Here is a 21511-nt window from a genome sequence, read left to right as displayed (position 1 = left end):
AACAGAATGTTTCACTTTCTCCAGACAGGCTATTTCATTCCCTTGCTGCTTTTTAAATAAAGTTGAGGTTAACTTTTAAAAAAATACTACTCCTAAATAATAGGAAGATAACAGTCCTTGTGGCAGAATATGATGTTGCTCCTAGATGTTCTCCTTTGTTTTCAAACACTCTGTCCCATTTTATGTTTCCAGTGTTTGCAGCCTTAAACCTCTTTGATGCTGACTAATTGGGGGGGGTGGGAAGACAATGTAAAAGGGTTAATCCGTTACACTGGTATTAATGAGTCAGCTGGATCCCTGCCATTCTCTCCCTTCTGGTTCACTTAGCACCGATTAGCACAAATGACACTTAGTTTTGTGGGAAGCAAGCTGTGAGGATGGTAGGTAATGCAGACCTCAGATGAGAACAGCCTTGTCTCAGGTTAACACAGGTAAATAAATCCATGCCATGTGGGTTGAGATAAGAAAATAATCCTGTTTTCTTGCTGGACCCCTGAGAACACTGAGAATGGTGGTAGGGCTCAGATATTTTAAGCTCACACGTGATAGATCAAAAGGTGGGCAGGTTGTTTTCTGAACTCCATTCTTAAGTGTGCTGCTGGGGATTTGAGCTTTGGATATACTCACCTGACACCCATGCATTAAAAGTGAGATGGTGAAAGAAAGCAATTATTTGCATGTCTGTGCAACTGAGAACCCCTCTCTTAAATCCAAGACCACTTGTGACAAAGTTTTGAAAAGGTTTGATTGAGTATTAATACAGTGGTAATGTTTCTGTGGTCTGTCCTGAGCTTTTAATTTGGGATTCTGGGATAGTAATAAAGAGACACTAATTCTAAGATGTATTGTATTTTCATTACTTTTGATTGCAACTAGAACTGTAAATTGATTAAAAATGCAGATGGGGAGAAGGAAATCATGCTTCAGGACACACTTGTAGTCCGGTTACTTTTTACAATGTTTTTTACTAATTTAGAAAAAAAGTCCAGCAAGAAAGCTCAGAATCCTTCTCTTACACTTACATTCAAAAGGTGCCAGAGCCTTTTCTTCTGTCTCAAATCTCTCCAGTTGCTGGAATGATCTCAGAGGCATGCTCACATCACATATCTGGAACTTTTTACTGTAACAGAGCTTGTCTTCTGATTGCAACCTTTTCGGAACAGCTGCCTAGGTTTGGACTACCCTTGTTGGAGGATGATGTAGAAATCATGGATTAGGTTGCTTATAGGAGTATTTGACTTTAGATGTTTTCATTTAGGAGCAATTCTTCCAATTTAGTCACTGGATGGAAAGATGCTTCCCTGCATCTAGAGCAGGTGTTTAACATAGGAGCTTCCTGGGCACCTTTTGAGGAAGCCTGTTAGTAATACCTGCGTGGGGAACCAGATCTCCTAATTTTGGGATCTGTGTTGCAGCTATTCCCCTTCGCCAATAAATTAGCCCCAAAACATTCTGTGCATTTGTACACTACACCTGCATTTTGACCAACAACAGGCACGGTCTTCTAACCTCCAAGTTGATTAGAAAGTTGGAGACTGTTTAGTTTTGAGGCCTTTGTTCCTATTTAATCCCTTTGGGGCAGGACAGTAATGCAAAGGAATTTTTTCTAACCACAAAATTTTTGAAGTTAAATATTGTGGGATATCTCAAAGGCAAAATCCTGTATGCTGTCTTCTCCTATTTCTGATCTTACTCATTTAAGAGTTGTTTGGTCAGTAGTGGTTTTGCAAGTGAAGATCTGATTTTATCAGCTCACTGGCACTCAAAAGCAAAGGTGCTACTTTCCTCCACTTCAGGTGAATCTTACTTTGCTCCAGCTCTGCTGTTTGCTGGACTTTGCCAGTTGGCTCAATTCCCAGAAGAAGATGGGTTAATAAGCAGAAAGTTTGTTGTTTGTCAGAGTCTGAGCAAGGGCAGGGCCTTTGAGTGAGGGGAACAGACACTCATCCGTAGTGGTGGTGAGTGATTAGATGAGCTCTCGTGGTCTCGCACAACATCACCTTTATTCAGGCAACAGTTAAACATGACTGATCATATTGCATGCAGAAATAGTTGCTCTGTTGAGAAAATCACTCTGTCTCAGGCTAGCTCTGTATATAGCTGGGCTGATCTTTTGTTGCCCTGAAGACAGGCCAGTCCCTTCATTCTGCTTCAGATTCTGCTCTCCTGCTATTTAATTTTTCTGCAATGTTGTGAACTTTCATCTGAGTTAGTGTTGTGCTGTTCTGGTAAGGTGAATTGGTTTGAAGGGGTTGAGTGATGGAACAGAGGGAAAACAGAAATGGGAGGTATGAATGGAAATCCTTGGGCATTGGTGTACTACTCAATTGCTCAGATTACCTGATAGGGACCCAGGTCTGGAACGAGGTTTGAACCAGGACTAAGGTGAGGGCAAATTCAACCAGCAGAAACAGTTCTTTTGGATTAATGAGCTGAGTGGAGCCTAAGGAGCCAGACTACCCTCAGAAAGGATGAAGGGAATGGCAGGAGCAAACAGCTCAGAGTGAAGAGGAAAGACAGGTACAAATTTTGGCAGCATTTGTCAACTGTGTACATTTTCTATCCTGTTGCAGTGCTTTTGTGTGTAAAACTCTAGGCACTAAATCTGTTGTCCTCACCTCTTCTTAAAGAAAATATGAAATCAATTGTCTTCTAGACAGAGGCTGTGTCTTTGGCAAAGAAAAGGGTGTCATGTTGTGTTCGTCACCCTGTATTTTCTTTTCCTTCTAGTTTTTCTACACATCAGGCTGTATAATGATTGTGGGCAGATTGCAATGTGATCTGAATATAGGACATGTTTCTGAGCAGAGCACAGGTAAAGCAGTAACTGCATAATGGAAACTTAATTCTCTCTTGTTTTCTGAAAAATCATTAATCTACTGTAGTGCCTGCCTATCAGATACAGGTGTGCTGGTCTTTGTGACCTAGAATTTCATCTGCCAGTTTGCAGCCAGTTGAATGGGTATCTGGTAACACAGCCCTTTGTGCGTGGGATGGGTTGCTTCATTGGCTTGTTTTGTAGGGAGGCAGCAGGGTGACGTTGTTGGTCTGAACTTTTCTCCGAGTACCAAGTTCGAAATGGATGTGGTAAAGGAGTATGGCTAGAAATGGGAAAGGAGTATGGCTAGAAATGGGAAAGAATACCAATCAAGACTGTCTCAGGTCTCCTCTTCACAAAATTCCTCATGTTCATAGTTCAGGTCAAAGTACCTTAAACAGAATTTACAAAAATTGCATGACCTTACCTACTTTTTTCATACCCACAAGAAACTAAAATACTTGGATGGATTCTTTGCATTAACCGAGTAAGATTTCAGATTTTTCATAAAATTACTTTGCCCGTAGTTATTTTTTAAAACCTTTTTATGGAAGTCCTGAAAGAGCTGTCATCCAGACTGTTTGCATCCAGAGAGGGCTCCTTGAACACAGCAATTAGCATTGTGTAGTGAGGGTTCACTTGTCTGATTCCCTGGAGTTGACAAAATGAAAACAAAGGCAATTTTCTCATGAGGAAAAAGCAAAAGACGGAAAACGAGTTGCAATTTTGAACGCTTAGGGATAAAAGGAAGAAAACAAAAAATAGGTAATAATCTCTAGTTTTCTACAGCCTAGCAGTAATAACAAAAATGAATATTTCCTAATGTAATAATTTGTTTGGGGTTTTTTTGGTATGTTTAAGACTTCATCATGTTTTTGATGTGTGAGTCCTATCACACCTTTAAAACTTTCCACATTGATTTGTATAATGTCTGGAGTGGAGACTACATATAGATCCGAAATATTGCCTTCTGGTTTTTCACAGTGGAAAGCAAGACTGGCTCTGTGACAGGGTATGTTTCCATAGAACAGCTGAGCCACTTAACTGTCTGAAGAAAGGGTCATCTTGCTTCTTGTTTCTTACTCCTAGAAGCAGGGTTTCATTTGACATCTCTGATTTAGCTCACTAAACTGGCAGAAAACTAACCCAGCGAGAAAGGGAGTATGTATTTATTGTTTTTCTAGCCAGTTTAGTGAGCTCAGGTGGCTCACAAGCACTCAGGAGAATTTGAGGGCCACCACAAAGGAAACAGCAGGAGCGCTGGTGCTGGGAGGAGAGGCAGGACTGCTCCTTTTGGCAGTACCAAGCTGTTAGCCTGACTCAGTGGTGTTGTGAAAGCTCACCCTTAGGTAATAATGTTCATGCCACAGGTTGACTGACAGTTCTTCAAATAGTAGCCAGAAGGGAGTTGCCAGCTGTATGTAGTTTGTTTTTGTAGGGTAGCCTTGTCTGTTTTCAGTGTGTTGTGTTTTGAAACAGATACTTATTCTATTCTAATTGTGTTATTGCATGAAAACATTCTGCAGAAAAATTACATACGCAGGGCAGACCTGCCTGGGAACTTGATGTTGAGCAAGTGGCTAAGGAGCCACAGAACCTGGAAAAATTTGTACTTTAGCTTCTGGGACTCACCTGTTGAATTTGGGGAAACTCAGAAACCTTTGTACTTCAAGTCTGTTGAATGTTGCAGACTTGAAAGTCTGAGCCAAAGCATGGTCCTTCATCTTTAAACATTAGGAAGTTTTGATTGGAAGATCTGGTAGCCCCTGTTAATTAATGCACCTTACACATCACCGTGGATCTTGAGTGCCCATAAACCTGGAGTTCCCTTGAAAACTTAGCTGCAGAGTTTGAAATCCACCGTGGTGGCTTCCCAGGGCCTGTGTGGAAGTGGGTAGTTGCCATCTCAGGAGACAGGAAATACTCTTTTTCAAAAACTGCCCATCTGCCTTTGTGCTGGCATGATCCTACAGGGGTGTTTTGATGTTGTTTTAACAAACTGAAATGCTTTATTTTCAGTTGAGAAATGCCATTTCTGTGCAGAGTTTAGGGAAGGGACTGATGTAAAGTGTAGGTATAACTTAACATAAGGGTTCACAGCCCTCAGATGGTTTCACATCAGGAACAGCTGATGATAAAATTTACAGCTGCTCTGACCTTACTTCATTTTGTCCATGTCTGATAAGAATATGGTACAAAGTCTTGGCAGATTTTTTTTAAACAAATTACTCAAGTATTAAATTACTGTGGTTTGTCCCTTTGCTTTGTGGGCAGCGTTAATGTCACTTTTTGGTGTACATGCAAACACTTGGGCATTTCATTGAAAGATACAGCCAAAAACATGTCAGCTGGACTTTTACATCTGTTGGTCTCGTGCCTTTGTAAATGGATATTTTGACGTGGTGGGGCTTTTTTAGACTTTTTAAACCAAATTCCTCTGTTCAGAAATTTTTATTCATCTCCTTTTTCCCCTCCAAAATAAGTTCTGCCCTGCTTTTTGAATACTTTTAAAGAGTTATTCTAGTGCTTTTTTGTGCTGATACCTTTTTTTCCTAACAGATCTCCACTACTATGTTTGTGTAACATGAAAATGCAATTAAATGGATAGCAAGGTTTTAAGGTATTGAAGCCATAAATATTAAAAATCTGTGAATATTTAACACTATTTATGTAATTGCCTTTAAAATCAAGGAATCTAGGCATAATATGTTGAAATGAACATTTTCATGTTGCTTACACACAAGTCAAAAGTTAACCACAAGTTCCATAGTGTAGTTTCTTCTACAAAGCTGGCTTTAACGTTCCTAGAAATACTAAACCAGCTTAAAGCACAAAAGTAATCGGAAAAATAACACTTTAATCCTAGTTAATCCACATTATTGACCTATGTGCTCTAAATAAATAAATAAATAAATAATAAATAAAATTATGTAGTCCTTAAACCATCTGTCTAGGCCGCTGTCTAGAAGATAACTTCCAAAAAAAAAGTGGAGAGGGAATGTTATTTGAACCACAGTATTTGTAAGCCTTCTGATGGAATCTTAGATATTGTGATTATTGTGATTTAACTTTCTGCATCAGGTGTATTGTGCCTGTATGTCTCACAGACATGTGTATCAGTGTGCATGGTCTTTATGTTTTAAATGAATTATCCTTAACTTTGTTTCAGAATTAGTGAGGGTTTCCATGCCTCTGAGAGCATTGGAGTACTCTTAAGTATGAAATGAATATTACTTTGGAAATTTCTCATAACTGTGCTGCATAAAAGTTATCTTAAATGAGTCTTCTGTCCTATGCATTAATTCTTCTCCCACAAAGTATTAGCTCAGCTTTCTGATACTTTCAAAGTTTCTAGAAGATATGACAATAAATGAGTTTGTAGTAACTAATATGAATGTTGTAGGCAGCTGCTGACTTAAAGTCTAGTTATTGAGATGAGATTGTATGTGATCATCTGCTCATCACAGTGCATTCCCACAGCAGATAGTGGGACAAAGATGCAAGTGGCCCTAATATGGGTAGACTGAGTGACTGATTTACAAATTTTGCAGTGGGATTTTCCCCTCTTCTTCATTATAAAAGAAATATTTCTTGTTTTCACATAGCTGAAATGCTATCAAGAAGGAGTAAAACACACAGTGTTCCCTGGAACATTTTCTCAACGATCATCTTGAGGATCTCCTAGTCCTTCTACCCTGCTAGAACGGCCCTGGAAGTTTCCCTGCATTATTGCAGTGGCCTCCCTTGCCTTCATTCCTAGTGACCAACCACAGCAGTATTTGCCAGTTGACCAAGCAGGCCAAGAATAACAGAGCAATGAGTTTTTCCTTCAGCTGGGGCATTATTCTTGGTCTCTTTTTACTACCCAGCTGCAGATGGTTATATTCTGTAAATATCTCCAAGTCTTCTACCTCTGTGCCAGTTTCAACCACATTGGACAATGTTTTCCTGCGTTATCAAGGAAAGATGATTGGCCATGTAAATCTAATTCCTTAGGAAACCAGCTTAAATTTGCATTGTTTGTTTCCTGACATAATTTACATTTACGTAGCAAGCTTCACATGCAAATATCAGGCTATCAGCACCTCGGATTTTGACTGGCAAATAATTTTAATGCATGCTGGACCTACTGACATGCAAGTTACACAGTGTAACCAAAAGACTGAACAGGCAGACCACACATCAAGTTTTTAAGTGCTAGGAAAAATCCTTGTCCTCATCTACGGGCTTCAGTGTGCTGTTTGTTTTCTAGACAGGATTACCTTTAGAACCACTTCACGAATAAAACAGGAGGAGGGGAGTCCTAATGTCCTAGTTAAGTAAGGATAGTGAAATAATCTTAATTTCATAGTGAAAAGTTGGATGTTACAATAAATATTTACCTTTTGAACCAAAACTGAGCCTGTAATCTGAGACAGGTTTTATAGGTTGGATAACTAGTGACAAGAAAATGATATTGCTAAGATGTGTTAAAGGGGATGTTGCTTGCCAGCACTACTCTGTGTGAGCTGTACTTTGCCTTTGTCTGAGTTTGTTGTTGTTACTGATGTTTTCCAAAGACCTTTTACTGTTCATCAGGAACTGAAGATGTAAAGACTCTTATTGTTTTAAGAGTGAAGTTTTTATCATCCATACAAGCAAAATAAGAAAACTTAGGTAGTATTGTGAAGATCGTGAGAGTCATATTCTCATCAAAGGTAAAGAAGAGAAAGTTAGGCAAGAGAAACAGAACAAATAAAGGCAAATGAGTTGTCTTTATCCCCCTCCCTTGGAAAAGCAAAAAGGACCTAGTGGGAGACTGTAATCATAGAAGAAAATCTAGCTTGCAAACTGATGCTTCTTTTGCACTTGTTGCATGCCAGCCTGTCCATACAATGAACTTGGATTATGTGAAGTGTAGACATCTTCCACTACGCAGGAAGCGGATTTGAGAGTGAAGTAGAAAGAAATTGAATAAATTAACATTACACTGCTCTTAAGTCTAAAAATTTAAGAGACATTATGTTTTATTAACCTTAAAACAATGTATTTATTCTGTGAGATAACAAGCTGGTCTAGATGACCACGACAATCAGCTATCACTCAATGATTATGTCTAAAAAAAAAAAAGAGAGAGCTAATCAGCTTCTAAAACTTTTCCTTTCAAAAAAGTAGATTAAATGGTTTGTTTCTCCAGAAGAGTGTGATTCACTTGAGCTTGGATTTGTTTTGCTGTGAAGAGGAGTGGCTTAACTGACAGATGAAGTGAATGACAGGAAGATTTAAAGGTTCTCTAGGAATGTCAAGAACTGTGATTTAGTGCATGCAGAGGCTGGCCTATGGCATCTAATCTATGCCTTCTAGGCAGTTTTGCTTTTTTTTTTGTTTTTAGGGCCAATGTTCGTGATAAATGCTAACATGCAATAGATATGCTGAGGGTTTATCTGCAGAACAGTATCAGGTGAACATGGGAACAGCAGTGAATCGTTTTGAGGTTTTCCCTGAGGCACTGGTACACATGCCCAGATAAGCACAATTGTTTGGTCAGAAGAATTAGAGGACATACATTTCTCGTGTGTAGCTTTTTTATCCCTTATAAAATGATTGAACATGTTATAAGCTCTTACTTGGATCTATACTGTTGATTGCTTCAGTCCTAAGAATATACTGAGTAGCTGGTAAGTCACATCACATGCTCATTCTGATAGCACAACTAGATAAGAAAGGTGTGGCAGCATCTACAGTAATGAACTCCAGAATGGGATTTCCAAATAGCAAGATGGAAAAGTGAGATCCGTGGAAAGATATGCTGTGGTGAGTGGGCTCAGTGTTTTTGTGGACTACTGAGAAAGACTGGCATGCACGTATAATGGAGGAGACAGAACTTACATGGAGGCATCACACCAGTAAATCAGAATGAGATTAATTCTAGGCATTTCTTTATGTTTGGCATGAAATTCTCACAAGTTAAAACCAAAGTAAAATAACATTTTCTCATGGGGGATCCTGGCTCATGGATGAATTAATTCTACAGCTTGCTTTGAATGTGACTGTGGACATGGAAGTAACAAATAGTAGTGGGATAGATATAACTGAGAGATGCTGTGGAGTCTCCATCTTTGGAACTTCAAAATTCAGCTGGACAACCCAGGGAACATAGTTTCTTTTGAAGTTATACCTGCACTGAACTGGAGGTTGAACTAGTGTGATCTCCAGGATTCCTTCCAACCAAAATTTTGCCATGAAACTTTGGCTTTGGATTCATCAACTTTCTGAAAGAGTTGGGCACCTCTTAAAAGAGAGCCATATAAATATGGGGGTGGAGGAGTTGGAACGATTTAGCTTCAGTGAAGTGGTTGGAAATGGATTTAAACTCTAAGGGTCTTTGTTTTGGGATTCAGTAAAGCTTTGAAAGTAGTCAAACTTTTAATAAATTTGAAATACAGAAAAGCACTGAAATAAAACACTTTTTGCAAACTGAAAAATATGTAGATCTGGGATATGGAAACTGTACAGGAGCCTCTAATCATCTCATATTGTTTTTCTATTGCTATCTTCCTAAAAGTTTTTGTTTGGGGAAAAAAAATTTCCATAGAGGAGTTTTTGGTTTCACTGTGATCTTGATAGTGGGATGTGGGTTGAGAAGACCCTGACAGAATTGTTTGGGAAAATCAGGACTCTAGATTAAGATTGCCTGCAGAAGGATGGGATACCAAAATCAGACTGGGTGGCAGTTTGGAGTGCCACTCCCATAATCTTCAATGGCATGTGTTGTAGTTGGATTTGCTATTCCTCTTAATTGGGAAAGGACTGAACCTTGTTGCTTCATGTCTGTAAATGCAGAAACATTCATGATAATGTTTACCTTGTTAAGAGTTTCCCCCCTACCTTTTACAAGTTTGAAGAAATCAGTGTTTTAGGATTTTCACTGCAGGGTTTATATAGATTTTTCTCATGGTTAGTCAGGAGAATTAGAGAAGATACTGGTTAAGTTCTACTCTTAATCAAAGATTTATTTGTAGGACCCCTTAATACACTGTTGAAACTCAATATAAGGCTACCAAATACTTACCAGACCTCTGCCTTAGCATGGACTTACACAGACTTCCTTCTCATTCACCCTTGTGCTGCATAAGCTCTTAAACTTTTGTTTTGCTGGAAGCTGCAGCTGTGGAGCATCTTTTTGCTGATATACTGGGTTTTTTTAGGGGATATTATTAGCTTGTTGAAATGAAACTGCTGTTGATATGAAAAGCTTTAATATGAAACCAGGATGAGGTGACCTGGAACTAGGATGACTTCATTGTTTTGCCAACTATATATATTCTTATAAGGCTATTATGTCTTGGCCATATGCATATGGAAGTTAATGAGGATTAATATGTAGGTTTTATAGCACTAATACTAGACAGAATGATAGTCCCATGTTTAAGAAAATAGAAGAACTAACTATTCATCAATGTCCCATCTGGCCCATTGAAAAAGACAGCAACTGGCCAGTGCCTTATTTGATTCAGATGGATCATTGAGTGGTCTGTTGATCACCAGTGGAAACGGTTAAATTACTTACAGTTTATTGTGTACAATCCATTCAGGGCGGGTGGAATAGATGATCTTTAAAGTTCTTTTCCTGCCCAAACCATTTTGTGATTCTGTGCTCATTAGCAAAAATTTCTAAAGGTCTTCCCTCTGTCCTGTCTTCTGTTGTCTTGATCACATAAAACTGTCACAATTCTGTGTTCTGGGTACTTCTGTCAAGGCTCCCTACTGCAGTCTCCAGCTCACTCTTTGGGTGGGAATTGGCTGGTAAATTGAAGCTGTGAGACCCTGGCAGTGTGTGCTGGAGAACTAAGAAGGGCTGGAAGAGGCTGAACAGAAATATATTTCATCCCGGCTGAAGGAGCTGGAGGCCACTTAAATGAGGCTGAGAGAAGGGCAGGACTCAGAAAAGTGGTACCATCAAACCCCTTTACATGGAAGGTCAATCACAGGGACTCCTGAGACTCAGATGTTCAGAGGGCAGAGTGAATTACAGCACTTGTGAAATACCTCCCTAGATTGAAAGCACTGCCACTATTGATAGACTAAAGCCTGAAGTTCTATTAGTTTATCCTGGAGCAGGATGACTTAAAACTGGTGTGCCTAGCCTTTCTTCCTTATCTCAGAGAGGGGAAGATTTATGAGTAAGAAAGAGGGAAAAGAAACTGCAGTAAAACCTTGATGCTTCCACAGAGTCATTCTCTCCTATTTTCAGATCCTACTAATCCTCTTTTAGAACTTTTTGTCTTTTTGCTGCCAAGTAGAAGCCAGAATACTCTTTGTTCTTGCCATGCCTATGCAGGATAATAACAGGCAACAAAGAGTTAAGCAACTAACTAAAGTATAATGGAAAATAGCTGTCTTCCTTTTGAAGCTGAAGGTGACATTTGAAAATCCATGTATTTGGTAGCTAGTTACTGCTTGCTGTGTTGTACGTGCTTCACTGCCTCACAGGATTCTTGCATAGACCAGGATAAATCATGGCAATCTACATTATAGAAGACTCTAAAATATATTTACAATTGGTTTTAATTTATTAAACTGAGGGTGGGCTAGACTTTTAAATGCTGTCTTTTGATCAAGAGACTACACAGCTTGAGGTTTACAAAATGCTGGAAGAGGAAAGAGTATAAATAGAAGCACCACTTCCTTGTTGAGTAGAAGCCAAACTTGTGGTTGAACCTTTCTATATGAGAGTTTGCTGAGGTCCAGATAGGCAGCTGAATGCAGATTTCTGAAGACACCAACAGTTCTGCGTTCTAAGGGAGGATGTACATAGTACATACTAAAGACTGGGCTGGGTATTTCTTTCCTGTGGAACACCTGGCTGCGGTTCTTGGAAAAAGAAGATACCAATGGAACTTGGAGAATGTTGGTATAAATCCAGCACCAACTCAGTGAAAGGAGAAATGCATATCTGACCTTTCAGTGCAACACTGATTATTTGGGCCTGGAAAAGGCATAAAATAACGTAAAAACAGCCTCCTAAGACTAAGGATTTGAAATACGAGCTTATCTGAACAGTAGGATAAATACACTTACTGCTTTCCTTTCAAACTTAAAATATTTTTCCACTGGTAAGTAAGGGAATATTTTACAGTAATAAACATGATTATTTTCTTCCTGATAAATTTTCCCAGTGATGTTCTGCATGTTACAGATTATGCTTCTGATGTTTAAACCTAATTACACTGAATTAAGTGCCCTTCATTTCTAATTCTTACAGACTTTAAACAGTATATGACATTTTTTGATATATGACATAGATTTATTTTCTGTAGGAGTTTTATGACTAAACCTTTGCACAATGCTTAAACTAAGGGATATCTGAGCCAGAATCTAATTGTTTTGTAAAATGAATAATTTTGTGTTTTATCTCTTGATTAAAATACAGCTTTAAACTTGCTCTAGTTCAAACAAATTAATTCAAGAAATCTTAGGGCCTATATTTTTACAGGAGGTTAGGCTAGATGATTATGGTGGTCCCTCTGGCCTTATCTATGAATATATTTGCAGTTCAGCTCTGATGAAAGACATTTTGGGGGGGGAGCATTGGCAGAGATCTGGTAGCACTTCTTACTAAGGTCATGTATTTGTGATCTTTTTCCAGAGCAAGATTTCAGTTCCTTAGTTTGGCAAAACTGTAATTATATACCTATTTACATCAAGATTGTGTAAGAGGAATTGTTTGTGTTTGTTTGTGGTTTTGTTCTCAGTGTGTTTAAAGGCAATTTGAATTGTGAAACACTATAGGTATCGCTACATTTTAGCCTTCTTAAGAGCTTATGAACTCTGGGAATTGGATGTCAAAGTTCTAAGTAAAAAAAAAGTCATTTCTCTCCGATTGAGCTGTTCCTATTCTTCCTTTCCTGTAAACATTTTTGACCTTTGGTCCTGATTTCAAACCAAGATGTCTTTTCATCTTTAGGAAAACTAGTCACAGGGAAAAGGTATATTCTGGATAGCATTAACACACATGAAATTTTTTTGTTACTGTTTTTTTCATAGAAAAACTTCTGAGTGCTTTCTCAGGAATGGTATTGGTTCCTTTGTTTCTTAAATCTCTGGTGTAACTATTTTAGTATGTTTATACATACACCCAACTTTACCCAGTATGTCCCTTTGCTACTGACTGGCTACGCAGCTCTGCCCCTGCACACTTGGGGGGTTGTTGTCCAACTCACTGCAGTCTACTTACATCCTCACAAGTCTCCAGGCAGCCAGCATAAGTTCCCGTGATAAATCTTGATTTCAGGGAAGGGTATCCTGTGGAGTCTTTCCTCCTGCATCGTTCATGGAATGTAGGACTAGAACAGAACACAAAAAGGTCATTCATCTTTTTTGTCTTGCCAGGATTGAAACCATTCATGACAGATGTTTCTTCAGCCTACCTCTGAAATCCTTTGGAGATGGACCACTCTTTAGAGAAACTACTTCCTTAGGTTGTTCAAAGTGCTTAAGTAACCTTACTCCTGGAGAAACTGGTCTAGCCTAAATCTGGTACAATTTAAACTTGTTTACACTCTCATCCACAGCAAACGTATCAAAAATATGGCTTACTGTCCTCTTCATATCATCTGTTAACCATTTGTACACCTGCCCCAGGCTGGGTGTGTTTACAAGGCCCGTAATAATTTTTATTTGTAGGACTCTACTTCATTGCAAACATAAACTAATGGTTTGACATTATTTCTTTTCATGGTTGTTATTTATCTTATTGTCTACAGGTGCTTAAAAATTGTGTCTTTTTCGAATAGTGGGGGTGGAATTGAAGAATGACTGATGCCCCACCTCCTTTGGTTCCTCTCCTCCCCCTTTCCTTTTTTAAGAGTTGTTGTGAGTTCAAGTGCTTTGGAATGTTATGCAGAGAATTACTAGTTTCCTGAGAAGCATTTTTCAGCTCCAGAAAAGGTCTTGGAAAGCGTGGACATTAATGGAATTAATAGGCATTAAAGACCTGTGACAAAGATGATGATGATTCTCAGCATACACTGTTAGGAATAATCATGGCTGGGCTTCGCGAATGAAGATTTGGGAAGGGCTCTACCCACGTTTGTCACAAGCGCGTTGGTGGCTAAAAAGGCCAATACGAGACAGGCATGTCCGGTTGCAAAAGGCACAGCAGAAAGACTCCTTAGGTGGTAAATTCTGCAAGGCACGATTCTTTCTGGGTTGCCTTTTCTCCTCAAGGGTGATCCTGCATGCTTTAGGAATAATACTGGGGTATTAAAAAGCAGGCAGGATGACCAGATATTACGGCTTGTTTTCATAAAAAGCTTTACCAAATATCGCATTGTACTTGGGGGATGTGACCAGTCAGACCTGGGGGACTGATGACAGTGTGGAGCTAACATGCATGGACCTTGGGTGTCATTGGCTTTCCAGGCTAACTGGGCGTGGGCAGAAGCTGGCTGCTTTTGCCAAAGGCTTCTGCCAGGTGCATTGGCTCTGACTAAACCTCTGGACAAAATGGAACAGGACAGCCAAAACCAACAAAGAAGTTAAACTACAGTAACTCGAACCCTTTCATTTAGAATTGTTGTTGCCAGTCTGTTTAAGGAGTTAAGTAATTTAAATAATTGACACAGATTTGTTCCCAGGTTTTGCAGACCACTTCTCAATTTTTTTCTCTTTACTTGCATTCAAATTTGTAAAATACAGATGTGTTAACAGAGTTCTCCATTTCTCAGGGAATCATATAATTTGATTTTAGGAAGACTGATGATTTTTTCTTATTCTGTATAAAAGATGAATGATTTCAGTGATTTAATAGGTTTTTTTTTTTTACTTCTCTAGGTGACACAGTTGATGATCAAAGTAGAGAGTCAAAGGATAAAACTTCATTTCCGGAGACCAGACCAACATATAACCAACCTCCACAGGTAGGGGACTATTTCCTTTTGTATACATGATAAAACTTCCGTAGCAGCTCATTTAAGAAGCGTGAATGTCCTGCAGGAGATGGTGTCACCATATTCTCATCTTCCATCATAGGCTGAGTGACTGCTCAGCCTTCCTTGTCATCTATCATAAAAGCAGCACTGCTACTGATTAGATGGCAATAAATATCAAGCTCACCACTATCGATTTGAAAAAGAAATAGTAGAAGGCTGGGCTGTATGGTATTGCTGAGTATCTTATTTTTATACTTGGGTTGTGCAAGCATGAAACTGTATCTAGAATGTTAATGAATTGCATAGAAGCATTAGTGTGGTGAGTAGTGATGGAAAATGTCACACATTTACGTAAGTCATCTATTTCCACAACTACCATTATAAGTAAGGTGTTGTAAATGTGTGAGTATAATTAGACTGTCCTTATTGTATGTTTCCTTTCTGTTTCACTATATGTGGCTGTAAATCTGGACTTCTTTTTCTTTCATTTATTAAATATTTGATACATGCTTACTGAAGAAATATTTTTCAGAATATTTCTGCATATGATGTACACATACTTTTTCCTCCTCCTCCTCTGAAAATATTTTTGCACTAAGTATTAGCCTGTTTTCCATTGCCATATAGTTTTAGATATTTTCAAGATAACTGAGAGACATTTGGCTTGGAGTTTTTGTGCTTTTGGGGTGGTTCATTTTTTTGCTTAACCTATGCTGTCTGTCTTTTCTGTATCTAGCCTTTGAACTAACAGTGTTTGTCAGTCTGTCTCTTCTCAGTGCTATTTCAATATCTATTATTGCTAAGTCCCTTGGTATATTAGAGATGTGTGTGACAATGTTGCACCTTCAAGAGTGGTCAATATGTATGTGAGATCTGTAGTCTTCTTTTTTAATTTAAAATTAAAAACTGTGTTCTATACCAAAATCTTTAATTCGTTGTAAGTAATGAGTGGTTTTGTGGAAGTATGAATAAGTTCCAATTAATCACAAAGTTTTTAATCTGACTTTTGGATCCATGCACATCTGAACCAGGGTGTTTTGCAGCTGAAGTCCTGTCAATTTGTGCAGTATAATTAATAGGTGTTGTAGTTACCTACTGTACAGACATAGTTTCCTTTGATGTGATTTTCTTGCTGGGTATGGTGAACTGCCAGTTATTGCAGCATTGGTGGTTTGTTCAATTCTGTAGAATTTTAGGAATAGAGGAACTTGTATAGATTCTGAGCTGTATCAGTTAAAGGGAAGAAGAAAAGTCTTCAAAGTAAAATAGTAGATATTACAGTGAAAATAAAAATTTGTTTTCACCTTTCTACTAAAAGACTTATATGTCACAAAACTACTTGTATGAACTGGCTTGCATCAGCATCAGTTAAATTAAGATACAGCACTTGGTAGTATCTACGGTATTCATTCCAGTCTAGATAGTTTTTGGACTTCACATTTAGTCAAAGGAATTCTCAAGTTCTCAAATTAAGTAGAGTAACTAAGGATCATAGCAATTAAATGGATAATTCTGGCCTTTAGGAAAGGAATATTCCTATTTTCAGTGGTGAGTATATTTTCATAAATTTGTGGGAGAACTGTACCAATTTAGAGAAACTGGAAAAACATTGTATTACATATTCAATGTATCATTGAGACATAGAACATCAATTTAAATAATAACTTTGTTAGCATTAAAACACGAATACTTGATAAACATAGAACAGTATGTTATAAGATACTTGTTAGGCTGCAAAGTAGCATCAGATATTTGTAGTGCAGAACTGAACAACAGCATGTTTAGTTCATCAACTGCATGTTTCAATTGCTGGAAATTTACTTTTCTTTTTAAATATAAACTATTTAACAACTTATTAAATATAAACTTTGTGGAACATGGAAAGTACTTTTGGAAGTGTGATTTAAAGAAGAATGAAATAATACTTTGTTCATGGATCACATCCTTATTCAAAAGGGAAATGAAGGTTGAATTTGATTTTTTGAAGAAAGTATTTTCTGGAGCATTTTTTGATAACTGCCATCATCTTTGGAATTTCCCATTTACTTAGGTACTATTGTATTTGTTCACTGTACAATTACTGAATTTTCAGGTACATATTTATGTATAATCTTGTACAGATGATTTAAACTAATGTACAAATAAATATTCTCACCAAAATCATCTTGCTGGAACTAGGAACTTGTTACAGAATCTCTTGTAACAATTGCCATACCTGCAGTCAGCGTTATTTTTAGATGTTGCAGTATTGCATTCCTGTTAGAGGAACTGCAGATATTTAGAAACTTGTTGGAGGAAGGGTGTTCTCAAAGGCCAACTTTAGCCTGAACATTTCATCTTCTGCTTCAGACAGCAGGAACACAAGCTCATGGCATCTCCATCTCCGCGAGTAGGGACGGAGGTTTGGGAGGGTCATCTCCCGATGCCGAGTCCGTCCTAGAGGGACATGTTGTCCAGCAGGATAATGAGTGCTCTGGGCCTAATCAAGCATGTCTGATCCCACTGAAGTTGCTTCAGGCTCATGAACTAAAAGTCATACACACATTTAAGTGCTTTTCTGGATTGGGTCCAAAAGGGTTAGTGCTCTGCAGGGCCAAGAACTTAAATTAGTCTCTTTGTGACTGCGAAATACAAAGCTTCTAATTTTAACTGCAACACCATCATAATGGAAAGAGATACTCTGTTTTTATTTTTTATGTTTGTGATTTTTCCATTATTTTAATACAATTTTCAGATAATTCAATCTTTATCTGCTTTCACTGAAAAGGTTATAGAAAATGACAGAATGGAAGGGTTAGTTTTGATATATGAAGAGTGCTAGAAACCCCATTTTTGATTATCCAATCATTTTTGAGAAGGAGCTATTCCACTGGTAAAGCAAATTAGTGCAACCATGTATTTTTGCCCTACTGTGAGTACAATTATGTAGCATATCTATTAGGAGACATAAAACATATTTTTGACAGATGGTATGGCTGTGAATTAGGATTTATGAAGATTATTGTATGTCTGGTGTCCAGGACACCTGGGATTATTACATTGATGTAAGACACAACAACAAAAAAAATTACATTTCTAGTAATCACTGCAGTGTTTTGTATCTCCCTACTGTCACCTTAAGAAGCAGCTCATGTTCATTTGATATTGCACTTCTTGATAATCTGACATGTGCTCTTTAGCCAACAGATGTCAGCAGATTTAATGGCTGAAAACTGTACCAATAAATGTATTAAAATAAACTACCAAAAACAAGAGCCATCTTTAGATTGTAAATTAAGATTTTTATCTTGCTGTATGTTCTTTTTTTTTGTTTTTCTTTGTGGTCCTAATTCTCCCTCAGATACTTAAAAGCCATTGCCTTCCATCTAAGGAGCTTGTTATACGTTTTCTAGGGCAAGAGAGAATCCCCCAAGGGATTGCTTAATCCATAATTATCTAATTTATATGTTGTTGTTATAGCCACTCTTAATTATATACCTTGCTGTGATACTTATCATCTTAGGACTTCGTTTTCTTTATGAATTGTATTAGTTGCGTTACGGTTCTTGTGTCCTTTCTTTTCATAATTTGCTACTGAAAGCTGAGAACATAGCAGATAGAAAGCCCATGTTTCCTGAATGAAATTTAAAATTATCTATGGTTTTCTGCATATCAATAATGGTGTGCACCATTTTGGGCAAGAATCTAAATAAATTAGAAAAGATATTTTTATGTCTGACCTGGCAGATATCCTCCTCATTAAAGTCATCCTTTGTAAAGCTGCTATGTAAGGATTCTAAATGGAGGTAAATAATATTTTCCTAGACATCTGGTCAGGGGACATATGAGTCAATTGAAAAGACAGAAATACTATGAGATATAAAATACCAAGGAAGAGATAATGAGAGTTGTGAATAAACAGAATAGGGGAAAAATAATTTAATTTTTTTTTACCTTTCTAGTGAAATTAACAAGTGTTGCTGAATTTGATAGACTTTAGAGCAGACCAGATGGTATAATTCAGAGCATGAATATATTAATGTTATCTTGTTTTAAATTTATTATTATTTTTATTATTATTATTATTAAAATTAGTTGATTCTATCTGAGCTATTATTACCTGGTTTTAACTAAAGCTTGGGTGTCTGAATTATTTTCACAAATTACTAGAAAAGAAGGTATTACTGATCCTGTCTCTGTTCAGTCACCCAACTCTTAGGTTGTGGTTCAGGGAGTGTCATATTTAAACTCTCAAGAGGGGTGTTCTGGGCTAGATTTGTTGCATCAATTTAAATTCCCTACGTTTACTTCAGAGGAAGTATTTGTATTTCAAAATTATTGTGACCACATCGTTTGTGATTAGTTTGCTCTTTTTTGACAAAACCCAGTGTCTATCAAAAATGTTGCTCCTTAGTTCAGCTTTTTTTTTTAATGGTCTCATAAGGTAGAATTCTAGTCATGGCTTGGTTAGATTAATTGCTTGTCATATGTCATATTAACTCTAAGACCTTCTTTTTTACAGATAAAGTTCTTAAAGCATGTTGGTCCATATTTTCTCTCTTCTTAATTGCGTATGTAAAGCAGTAATCACTTAATGAAATAATGCACTCTTAAAAGGGACTGGAATAAGACTGTCTGCAGCAAGTCCTCAAGCATATACTTTCCTCTGAATGCTGGTACCATCAGAAGAAAGATCTTGTGTTTTACTCAACTATCATGCATGATCATAAGCTATAAGAAGTGAAGTTTTAACATTACTTCGAAGAAGGATGACTAGTGTTTAGTGTAGGCAGCTGCAGTGGACATGATCTTTCTTAGCTTCCTTCATCCTTTGCACGTATAGTAAATAGCTGGCAGTTTTTTGAGAGGATCCATGTGCAACCACAGATGGAAATTATGTATGAAGTAGAGCTGCCATATGACAAGAAGGGTACAGTATATGGTTGTGATCTTATTGAGAATGAAGGTAAATAGCCCATTCAGCTAAAAAAAGAACAACTATTACATATTACAACTATCACTATGCAATGGCATTTTTACTTTGTGAAGCTTCATTATACTGTAATGTTCATATTGCTATCTGTTTGATAATTGACCGAAATATTTAAGAGGCTTTTTCATAATAGGAAGATCTCCAGAACATACGGACCAGTGGACTTCTGTCTGCCCTCAGCAGCTGGGCAAGGCAGGGGGAAGGGCAGGGTTTATGTATATACTATGTATAAAAATATTAGGTATATGTACATACATATGTAAAATTTAAGCAATATGATCATCCATGAGAAAGTCTCCTTCTCGTGTCACAAAGGATTAGTTGCAGTGGCCTCACAAACAGCATTTTATAAACTCTGATTTACACTATCTGTTGACCCAGGATCAACCAGTAAGACCTGGGGATGTCTTGTAAGACTATAATCTTGTAGGGTTTTTCTCAATTCTGAAGTGAATAGTTAGGCTTGTTATCTGTGTAACATGACACACAGCTGGGATTATTTCAGATACTTAGCAATGACAATAGCATCAAAATGCAATGTCCATTGTCTTTTTCTTAAAGGAAAACTATATTTTTAGATATAGGGAACTTGAGTGAGAATTGGGAGAGGTGAATTGACCTGGTTGTCACCAACTTCCTCTCTGAACTTAATTCATTTTCAAAAAAGTAGTGCAGTGCTGTCTTACAAAGCACTTTTCTATAGCACTTTGCAAGTGCGAAATACTCTTAACCCTTTGTTTAACTTCAGTTGAGAGATCATGATAAGAATTCCTGAAGCCTTAGAGTCTTTTAAAGTGGGATATGAATGTTCTGTCTGGCCACCAAATACATGTAAACAATAAAGGGATTGGAGCATCCATTCCTCCCACAGCCCTGCCTGTGGAGTCTGGAGTCAGCGCTGAAGCCAGTTTGTACAATTTGTGAGGTTTGAGCAACAGAAGACAAAAATCACATCCTCTGGGGAAAGAATGACAGACACACAAGTGTGGTATATTTTCATAACTTAGTGTCTATAAATAGCAATGTATATACCCACAGGTAATAAATTCATAAAGTAGTATAATTGGCCTGATTTGCAGCCTCTTTACACTGAGAGCTAGGCTTTAGTAAAGTAACTTACACACCAAATGGTGATGAAGGCACACGTATCCAGAAGCACAGTTTGCATACCTCCCTATTTAGCTTGGGCAGGCACTCACTATATGCCTGACTTAATTATGTGCTTATTCAGTTACACTGGTTGGTTATTTGTAGCAGGAGATGCTCAAACTGGGTGCCCAGATGTTCCCATCACGTTTTTTAGCCTTTCTCTAATTTCGGGATCTTCTGAATAGCTTAATCCCCAGATAAAAGTACTGATTATCGTGTGTCTCTTGCCCAAATACGTGTGGTTAGACTAAAAGCCAGTAATGCTGGTTCACTTTGCTGCTGTCAACAAATTGATCGGCGAGTCATCCTGCCTCTCAGAGCAACCCTTCTGGGCTTTCCAAATATTAAAATTGATCTGCAATGCAATGTAGATCATGCATCACTTGATGAGATTGTGTGCGAATATAGCCTGATGGTACAGTGATATTTACAATGTGATGCATTAGCATAAAACGGTGGGTGAAAGACTGTAGTATAGGATAGCTTATTAATAATTACTCTAAAAACCAAGTAAGGAAAATAACAAGGTCTTTAGGTTATTTGTACTGCCTCTTCCAGGGGAAAAAGAATAACCAAACACAAAACTCACCACAAACAGCAGTGGGCAGTCCATTTTAATGGAAAGGAAGCATGACATGAAAACTGCCCCATTTCAGGCCA

At 37.8% G+C, this 21511-nt stretch overlaps 1 protein-coding gene across 1 annotated transcript in view; it reads left to right on the top strand.

The window, feature by feature from the left end:
- UMAD1 (UBAP1-MVB12-associated (UMA) domain containing 1) overlaps nucleotides 1-21511 on the top strand; it is a 76770-nt gene that overhangs the window by 42395 nt on the left and 12864 nt on the right. Inside the window, exon 3 of the mRNA XM_029961923.1 lies at nucleotides 14633-14718. Within this exon, the coding sequence (XP_029817783.1) occupies nucleotides 14633-14718 (86 nt within the window). The remainder of the gene's footprint in view (nucleotides 1-14632; nucleotides 14719-21511) is intronic.

The sequence above is a fragment of the Manacus vitellinus genome, unplaced genomic scaffold, assembly GCF_001715985.3.
Source record: "Manacus vitellinus isolate BGI_N305 unplaced genomic scaffold, ASM171598v3 scaffold_3_pilon, whole genome shotgun sequence".
In the NCBI taxonomy this organism is placed as follows: domain Eukaryota; kingdom Metazoa; phylum Chordata; class Aves; order Passeriformes; family Pipridae; genus Manacus; species Manacus vitellinus.
The sequence above is the reverse complement of the archived record's forward strand: the minus strand, read 5'-3'. Positions and strand labels throughout refer to the sequence as shown.